The sequence below is a fragment of the Triticum urartu genome, chromosome 4 (genome assembly GCF_003073215.2).
Source record: "Triticum urartu cultivar G1812 chromosome 4, Tu2.1, whole genome shotgun sequence".
Lineage (NCBI taxonomy): Eukaryota > Viridiplantae > Streptophyta > Magnoliopsida > Poales > Poaceae > Triticum > Triticum urartu.
Window position 1 is genome coordinate 571,359,511 of NC_053025.1, and position 10,480 is coordinate 571,369,990.

General features: G+C 44.1%; 1 protein-coding gene across 1 annotated transcript; it reads right to left on the reverse strand.

Moving 5' to 3' along the window:
• Positions 1-3,245: 3,245 nt before the first annotated feature.
• Positions 3,246-5,749, reverse strand: LOC125552770. Its single transcript, XM_048716434.1, has 2 exons — positions 4,471-5,749; positions 3,246-3,748 (listed from the first exon to the last, which is right to left on the reverse strand). Exons 1-2 carry the CDS (start codon positions 5,630-5,632, stop codon positions 3,720-3,722), a joined length of 1,191 nt encoding a protein of 396 aa, XP_048572391.1. The 5' UTR covers positions 5,633-5,749; the 3' UTR covers positions 3,246-3,719.
• Positions 5,750-10,480: the final 4,731 nt, after the last annotated feature.

The following is a 10,480-nucleotide window of genomic DNA, read 5'->3' on the forward strand; positions in this document are numbered from 1 at the left end:
GTGTGTATGTGTTTTTATTCGTGGCCCACAATTGCAAGTTTACCATCAACTCGCAACTAGGTGTGTGTGTGTGTGTGTCTTCTTGTCAAGGGTCCCCAGTTGCACGTCAACCATCAACTCACAACTAGGGGTGTGCGTATGTGTTTTGTGTGGCCCCTGGTTGCATCTCAACCATCGACTCGCAACTAGGGTGTCTGTGTTTTTTGATGACCGCTAGTTGCAATTTGGCCATCGACTCGCAACTAGGGGAGGGTGTGTGTTTTATCGAGGGTCCCAAGATACAAGCCCCCCATCGACTCGCAACTAGGGGGAGTGTATGTGTGTGTTTTTGTCAAGGGTCCCCTGTTGCATGTCGATAACCGACTCACAACTAGAGTGTGCGTGTGTGTGCGTTTTTGTCGAGGGTCCCCAGTTGCATGTCGATGACCGACTCGCAACTAAGGTGTGTGTGTGTGTATTTTTTTGTCATGGGTCCTCAGTTGCACGTCAACCATCGACTTGCGACTGGGGCGAATCGTATTTCTTTGTTGTTACTCCAGTTGCAAGTCAACCATTTACTCGCAACTAGGGGGGCGTATGTTTGTAGCGGCCCTAGTTGCAAGTCAGCCATAGACTCACAATTGGGACGCGTTGTAATTTTTTTGTAGTTGCTCTAGTTGTAAGTCAACCGCCGACTTGCAACTAGGGGCGTATGTTTGTAGGGTTCCGGTTGTACATTTTTTTAGACACGTATTTTTTTGTACATTTTTTCTAGTACGTGTTAAACATCTTTCAAATACCACGACGAACATTTTTTTAAGTGCTATCATCATTTTCAAGTTGCACATACATTGTTTTAATGTGCGGTGAATGTTTTATATTTTTTAACGAAACTATATTTTTTTGAAAAATATGTCTATATTTTTCTGAAACTACAAACAAAAATATGAAAAACAATAACCGGACGATTCAACATGTACATAACCAAGTAGCACGTATTAACATTTTTTTTATCCGGAAATATTTTTTACCATACAGACACTTTATATTCTCTAACATGTGTAATTCACCCAAAAGAACAGAGAAAACTAAAAATTAAATGTAAAGGAATGGAAAGCTTGCTTCCATCGCTTTTTTTTACCAGATGCGTAACTAGCCCTTTCAGTTCTAGAAGAGGTAATACGTTACGTATTAGCTTCTTTTTTTCTGAGATAGAATAGTGCGTAGCTTAGCTGGCTGGGGTAAGAACGTGCACTGTATCGTGTTGCTGCGTAGCGGGCAACCTGTTTTTTTTTAAGCATCAGTACAGACACAAGCGCTCATATACACGCGCATACACTCACCTTTATGAACGCACACACGCACACCCTGCGCCTCGTCGTCGACGGGAACGTCTCCTCCCACTGAAAACGCATCGCCGGAAATCCTAAAATAAATCCAGGAATAATGCGAGCACCAGGGTCCTGGTGGGTTGGGGATACCACTGTCCACCTAACCAACTCAACCACAGGGTGATTCGCGGGCAACCTGTTCTTACAACTCGCTTCAAGCGACAAATATGTGCGCTAGTTTTGTTGTCCGGGCTGGGTCCCGTCGGGCTGGAGTGATTATCCGAAACAAATAAACAAACCCAAAGCAAACAAAAATAAACAAACTAATAAAATGGGCCACAAACAATGATGATGTCATAATTAGATGTGACATAGTTATGTCACATCTAGATGAGTCCTAGACACAGCCATCCAGATAATCCTAAAGAAACTACTGTAAAAAAAACTGAAATGAATTAGAAATGGTAAATCCTATCTAAGCGGAAAATGGTAAGAAAAACAAGGATTATCCATGGCCCTTAAGAAACTCTTGTTCCACTAGGGAAAAAAACTAAATTATTTCCTTCCCAAAATATAAGGCGTGATTGACTTTGGACGGTCTTTGATGCATGACTTTGACCACCAATATGTATATCAATGTACATAGATTGAACATATATAAATGGCATCATCGTATTTGTCTTGCAAAATGATTTTATTTCATATGTCTGTATACTAATTTTATAGACATACAATACGTGAAAATCATAGTCAAAGTTGTGCAATGAAGACCAGAAAAGTCAATCGACGCCTCATCTGTGTGGCTTTTTTTTGTTCCTCAAAAAAAATGTGTGTGATTTTTTTTCTTTTCCTTTTTCCAAAAAGAGGGAAACCCGACAAGTGTATGAATGTGACTACCAGAACAAAGTGAGGGTGGCTCATCACACTTACAGATAATTGTTACTTGATATTTATATTTCTCAGTTAACTCCTAGAAAGGTTATTTGTCAGCTTCTAGAGAAAATAGCGAAACCGACCCCAGATTTCATAACTTGATGAGTAATATTAGCTGCTTTTTGGGGTGCTCTCATAAAAGTCGAAATCCATCTAAATAGTGCAACAGCATGTGGCTGCCATCTCAGAAAATTTAATTCTAAATTCTATAAATACTCAAAAAAAAAAATAGGAAGACACATTTGGATATGGATGGTAGCTTGTCCATATTTTATTTTATAAAAGATGTCTCATTATTCACACAAACATTCAGAGTTTACAAGATTATGGATAGAACTATGGGTACAACGGCGATACACCGATTTAGCAGTGTTCACTCGATCTAGCCAACATATGAGCCACCTCATTAGCACTATGGCTTACATGAACAAAAGAAAGCAGAAGTACTAGCCAGCGATCTGATCTCGCAACAATTGAGCCTGTAGCAGACCTGCCTCTAACAGCAGCATTCAAACTTCGTGATCAGAGTAAGACAATAAGACTGGAAGGCCAAGGTTCCATATTCAGGACATGAATTTAATCTATTATCGGCATCAGATTTTGTCTTGCTTTGTTTTCAAGCTGTGTATTTAACTTATAGTACTACTTGACATGTTTTCTCTATATGTCATTTCGGTATTTGTCAGCTCTGCATTACAAATACAAAGAACACAAAGATGGAACTCCAAACCAGTAGCAAAACACATATTGTGCCTTGTGTACTCAAACACTCCGATTATTTGTCATGGTGCAAAAGAATATGGTTATAGGTTGAATACAAAGAATACCCCTTGACACGCTGCCGCACCCAGTCTATACTCCAACTCTAATGCCATGGCTGGCGATAAACATTGCCCTATTGTGCGACATCGAAATGTCATCGAAAGAGGTTGTGCAGTAGCTGCACCAATACTCAAGTTTAATGGCTAATTTTACAGAACAACTAGTCATTCTAGCATCTCGGTCTTGATACAATTTATTAAACCACCCCCGCAAACGACATGGGTTTATCTTCGAGCACTGCACAACACAGAAATATAGAATGCCCTTCCAGAGAGCGACTCAGCCCAGCTTATCACCACATAGATATCTTCGTCCTCTGAAAATTTAGGTACGTACATAAGTCTACACTCATAAGTTAACCGATCATGTTCTTCATGCACTAATACCGCTTCCTTACATTCATTTAGGTGAAGCATCCCTGCTGGGGCTACAGACACAACGTGACACACGCAGCTCGGACGAACAAACTCAAGTTTCGGCGCAGGCACACATAGGCCAAAAGTGCATCCATTGTAACCAAACTGTCCAACACAACCAGCAACAGAAGACACCGAAGTTCACTTCAAATTCTTCCCAGGCAGCAAAAGTAAACAGACTGATCATCTTGACGCCATTTGATTATATCGCTGCAGCGCCAACAACTGCGATAGAAGTTTAGTCAGAGGTCGGCAACCGCCCCCATTCTGCACCATAAGAAGACGAGGCTTAACAAGATGATCTTATGAGTAGAAGAGGAGCATACTTTGCCCCTCAAAACAATTTCAATTATAGCTGTCCAAATCAACCAAGCAATAACAGGAGGTATCCACATCACAACCATTCAATCTGGAACTACTGCAATACTGGAGACACGTAGCAACAGAACTTTCCCTTGGTAAGTGTTTGAGACTAGGTTATCCTACCCAAAAGACCACAAGGAGGTCTGGGTATCCGAGACCACAGCAAAGCACTGGTTACTTAACTACATTCTCTGTTCCTAAAATAAGACGTTAAACTGCCAAAACGTCTTATATTTAGGAACAGAGGGTGTACTTTACAGATTGCTATTGGCAATGCTAGGGCCTACTCAACAAGGCTCCAACTAGATTAACCTATCCATTAGGCCTAATTAGAGCAACATATCTACTAGAGCAGCTAGTGAAACATACAGGACCAACTATGCAATCAGCATGGAGCAGATATGTTGATCCGCACAAGGCTGATTCCACACAAGACACAACTACTGAGAAATGTGCATAAAAATGTCTATCTAGCTACTGGGAACCATACATACAAATGTCTATCTAGCTACGCAGAAAAGTGAAAAGAAAAACTCAACATACTCATCACAGTAGTCAATGGCGTGTTTCGTCTTCATGACTTCATGTGCATGTTTACAAAACAATACAAGGGTAGTTTGTTGTACCTCTAGTGTAGAAGCACATGTATGGCATGATTTTGCGGAGGCTTGGCTCTCTGTCCATGTTCTTGATTCGGCCCGAACTGAGCTCAACTGTGTACAACCCAGCCTTTGTACTCAGGAATATGACACCAACACCTTCTGCAAAACCAACCACCGACACGTCCAACAAGGCATAAGCAGAGAGCTTTGGTGCGAGCTCAATGCTCCTGCGTCGCGCCAAAGCCGTAGTTCTATCAGGACGGACACGGACCTCCATTAACCATATGTGGAGCCTAGGCTTCAGCACCGTCGCGAACACGAGCAGGCCGCCCTCCGCTCCCACCAGTCCAGCAAACGGCGCACGTATCACCGACAGTTTTTGCTCACCCATGTCATACTCCAAGACACTGTCGCTCTGCTCACAGGGGAAATACACCTTGTTTCCCACAACTGCATTGTGCCCGGTCATCTCGATGACATTCGGTTCCTTGACGGACATCATGCCGCTCCATTTACGAGTCGCCGATGAGTAGACGGAGGCAAATGTCATCTGCCGTCCCCTGACGGAGCCCACGAGGGCCACGAGGAAAGGCCCGCCGTGGCAGTAGAGGTGGTCGCAGCCGTCCTTGGCACAGAGCACCGCGGCGTTCCAGGTGACGTCCTCGTCCTCATCATCGTACTCGCCCCAATCCTCATCAAACCGGCCATTCCAGATGATGCGGCGGCAGGCGGGGTCGGCCTTGATCCTCCACCGGTCGTAGGTGACGAGGTCGCAGATGACGAAGTCCTCGCACCTCTTGGGGGTGTGGAAGAGGACAAGGCCGTGGCGGGAGTCGATGGCGGGCCAGTGGCGGCGCTCGTGGCACGCCGGCGGGCGGAAGGACGCGGTGGAGACGAAGTTGGAGACCAGGTACTCCTCGTGGCGCCTGCGCCACCCCCTGCCCCACGGCCTCTCGTGTCTCTTGTTGTGGAGGAAGCCTAGCATGGGCGGCGCCCTGTGGAAGGCACGGTAGCCGCGGGCGAAGGCGGCGTCGGAGAGGATGCGGTGCCAGGTCGGGCAGACGGCGGCGGCGCGGACGAGGCTCTTGGGGTCGTCCGGCGGGATGCGCAGGAAGATCTCGCTCATGGAGTCGTCGTCCAGCGCCGGCGGCGAGTGGCGGCCGCGCTGCGGCGCTGGGGGGCTCATTGTGAGCGGGGATTGGGCCGCCGTCGCGTCGCCGGATTGGGGTTTGGGTGGAGGATTTTGGGGGGAGTGGAGGTAGTGGAGTGGAGAAGCGCCGCCCAACGGCCGTGGTGTGGACTGTGGAGGGATTTCATTAAAAAAAAAAGATCACGGGGAGTGGAGGTAGGGATATTTCTTGGATCTTGGGTCTTGATGGGCTGGCGTGAGTTGTCATACACATGAGAAATGGGCTGGACCGCTAGGCTACTGCCTCTTGCTCTCGAAAAGAAGCAAATGCTGTTGTCTAAAAAAAAAGCAAATGTTTTATGTTTGTTACTTCTCAAAAAATGTTTTATGTTTCTTTTCTTCAGTGATAACTATGAGGCAACACAATATGACGGTTTAATAAACTATGAGAAACCCCACAAAGAAAATTAATTATGAAAAAAACTTGATTTTGCGGTATTATTATCACACATGACACATCGTTCATTGCCCTTGTTAATGGAGTGGAAATAGTACAAGATATATGCATCCTCGTAGTCGCAGACAGCTCGGAAAGCAAAACGTATTTCTTTCTGCCTCTTTTTCCTTATCTGATGATGGTGAACGTATGGCTTGCCAATGACAAGCGTATATGAAACCACGACAATGGCTGAATAAAAAGATCAGCATAGCTGAATAAAAAATGATTAGTCAAGGATTGTGACGCTCGATCATCGACGTAGGAGAGGGCACAAGGAAAATGACATCATGAAAAAATCAGAACAAAAACTAATGGCGAGACAATAACAGAGGTAGAAATTAAGTCACTTTGACACCTTGCAGGCAAGGCATTTTTTGAACGGACTGACTCCACCACCAATTTCAATCTAGGGGTTCACTCTCCAAAGATGCTAGAAAAATAAATTGATCATTTAAACATTTAATACCTACCAAACATGGGAGTCGTCTTTTGGACTTACAGAAATCTCAAAGTTTGATCAAAATGGTTCTTGTCCATTAATCACAAACACTAATTTATGTAGAAGGACATAAGTCATAGCCGTTGTGATGCACAACCCCTCTCCATTGCTTCTTCATCATATTGCCTCTAGTATTTAACCACCCTCAGAAGGCAAGCCACAAGAACACCCGATGCCGGTTGGGGATGATTTAACCGTCCTCAGAAAGCAAGTACCGAATCAATTAGAGCGAGTCAGCCTCCCCAGGATAGGAAGGTGACAAGGAGTACTCGGTGGCAAGCTAACCTAACAACCTCTTATCTACCTTGTGTATAATCGGCATCAGCAAACCATGAGAGATCTTCTGCGTGGAGAGGGGTAGGCCTAGGTATGTTGATGGGAAGTTAGAAATAGGACACTGCAGAAGGCCAGCCACCCTCTGGCTGGTGGTGTCATCCATGCAAATAGGTATGAATGTGCTTTTGCTAAAGTTGATATGTAGCCCAGTGTAATATGAGAAAGCGCAGAGAACCGTCTTAATAATCTGAGCCTGCTAAAAATCACCTTGGATTAGAAGTAGCACGTCATCAGCGTACTGCAGAACATGCAAAAAAACACATCTGCACTGAGTGGGTGATACGTCCATTTTGCATCATGCTTTTATATTGATATTTATTGCATTATGGGCTGTTACTACACATTATGTCACAATACTTCTGCCTTTTCTCTCTTATTTTACAAGGTTTACATGAAGAGGGAGAATGCCGGCAGCTGGAATTCTGGGCTGGAAAAGGAGCAAATATTAGAGACCTATTATGCACAACTCCAAAAGTCCTGAAACTTCATGGAGGCACGTTTTGGAATATATTAAAAATATTGGGCGAAGAAAGAACCAGAGGGGGCCACCCACCATCCACGAGGATGGGGGGCGTGCCCCCCTGCCTCGTGGGCCCCCTGGCAGGCATCCGGTGCCCATCTTCTGCTATATGAGGTCTTTCGTCCAAGAAAAAATCATAAGAAAGCTCACGGGACGAAACTCCGCCGCCACGAGGCGGAACTTGGCGGAACCAATTTAGGGCTCCGGCGGAGCTATTCTGCCGAGAAAACATCCCTCCGGGAGGGGGAAATCATCACCATCGTCATCATCATCGATCCTCACATCGGGAGGGGATCAACCTCCATCAACATCTTCACCAGGACCATCTCCTCTCAAACCCTAGTTCATCTCTTGTACCCAATATTTGTCCCAAAACCTCAGATTGGTACGTGTGGGTTGCTAGTAGTGTTGATTACTCCTTGTAGTTGATGCTAGTTGGTTTATTTGGTGGAAGATCATATGTTCAGACCCTTTATGCATATTAATACCCCTCTGATTATGAACATGAATATGATTTGTGAGTAGTTACGTTTGTTCCTGAGGACATGGGAGAAGTCTTGCTATAAGTAGTCATGTGAATTTGGTATTCGTTCGATATTTTGATGAGACGTATGTTGTCTCTCCTCTAGTGGTGGCATGTGAACATCGACTACATGACACTTCACCATTGTTTGGGCCTAGGGGAAGGCTGATACGTCTCCAACGTATCTATAATTTTTTATTGTTCCATGCTATATTATATCCTGTTTTGGACATTATTGGGATTTATTATACACTTCTATATTATTTTTGGGACTAACCTATTAACCGAAGGCCCAGCCCAGAATTGTTGTTTTTTGCCTATTTCAGAGTTTCGCAGAAAAAGAATATCAAACGGAGTCCAAACGGAATGAAACCTTCAGGAACATGATTTTCGGAACAAACATGATCCAGAGGACTTGGACCCTACATCAAGAAAGCAACCAGGAGGGCACGAGGTAGGGGGGCGCGCCTACCCCCCCAGGCACGCCCTCCACCCTCATGGGGCCCACGTTGCTCCACCGACATACTTCTTCCTCCTATATATACCTATGTACCCCCAAACTACCAGACACAGAGCCAAAACCCTAATTCCACCGCCGTAACTTCCTGTACCCGTGAGATCCCATCTTGGGGCCTTTTCCAGAGCTCCGCCGGAGGGGGCATCGATCACGGAGGGCTTCTACATCAACACCATAGCCTCTCCGATGAAGTGTGAGTAGTTTACTTCAGACCTTCGGGTCCATAGTTATTAACTAGATGGCTTCTTCTCTCTTTTTGGATCTCAATACAAAGTTCTCCCCTCTCTTGTGGAGATCTATTCGATGTAATCTTCTTTTGCGGTGTGTTTGTTGAGACCGATGAATTGTGGGTTTATGATCAAGTTTATCTATGAAGAATATTTGAATCTTCTCTGAATTATTTTATGTATGATTGGTTATATTTGCAAGTCTCTTCGAATTATCGGTTTGGTTTGGCCTACTAGATTGATCTTTCTTGCAATGGGAGAAGTGCTTAGCTTTGGTTCAATCTTGCGGTGTCCTTTGCCAATGGACAGTAGGGGCAGCAAGGCACGTATTGTACTGTTGCCATCAAGGATAACAAGATGGGGTTTATTTCAAATTGCATGAGTTTATCCCTCTACATCATGTCATCTTGCTTAAAGTGTTACTCTGTTCTTTTGAACTTAATACTCTAGATGCATGCTGGATAGCTGTCGATGTGTGGAGTAATAGTAATAGATGCAGGCAGGAGTCGGTCTACTTGTCTCGGACGTGATGCCTATATACATGATCATACCTAGATATTCTCATAACTATGCTCAATTCTGTCAATTGCTCAACAGTAATTTGTTTACCCACCGTAATATTTATGCTCTCGAGAGAAGCCACTAGTGAAACCTATGGCCCCCGGGTCTATTTTCCATCATATTAATCTTCCTCAACAAGCTATTTCCTTTTCCGTTTATTTTGCTTTCTTTACTTTGCATCTTTATCATAAAAATACCAAAAATATTATCTTATCATATCTATCAGATCTCACTTTCGTAAGTGACCGTGAAGGGATTGACAACCCCTTTATTGCGTTGGTTGCGAGGATTTTATTTGTTTGTGTAGGTGCGAGGGACTCGTGCGTGGCCTCCTACTGGATTGATACCTTGGTTCTCAAAAACTGAGGGAAATACTTACGCTACTTTGCTGCATCACCCTTTCCTCTTCAAGGGAAAACCAACGCAGTGCTCAAGAGGTAGCAAGAAGGATTTCTGGCGCCGTTGCCGGGGAGTCTACGCAAAAGTCAACATACCAAGTACCCATCACAAACCCTTATCTCCCGCATTACATTATTTGCCATTTGCCTCTCGTTTTCCTCTCCCCCACTTCACCCTTGCCGTTTTATTCGCCCTCTCTCTCTCTATCCTCCTCTCTTTCTCTATTTGCCTCTTTTTGCCCGTTCCTCGTTTTGCTTGTGTGTTGGATTGCTTGCTTGTCGTTATGGCTAGTCCCCTATCTTCCCCTTTGTCTCCCGAGTTTGAGGTTCTTCACTTCAAACAAAGACAAGGAGAAAACTTAAAAGATGCTTGGTTTAGAATGATGGGGTTTTATGATAATTGCACCCTAGAGGTGAATTTTAGAATTTTGCTTCGCAACTTTTATGTTGGATTAAATTTATCTCATAGACAACTCTTGGATTGCGTTGCCAAAGGCAATTTTATTGAAATTGATCCCAGTATTGCTCATGAAATTATAGAGGGTATAGTGGGAACACTACCCCAACAAAAGGGGCATCATCATACCCAAGAAGAAACGCAAATTTTGAAGAAAATTTGCGAAGTAACCAAGATTTACAAAAATCTCTTGAACCTCTTAAGAGTGTTAGCGGGAATCTCACCGCATGAATATGTTGATTACCCTTTGCAATAAGCGTTTGGATTCTTTAGATCTCAAAATTTCCGAATATGAGGGAAACGTAAGGAACCTCCCGGATTCGAGCATAACTTCCGCAAAAAAAATTAAAAACCCAAGATGATATACC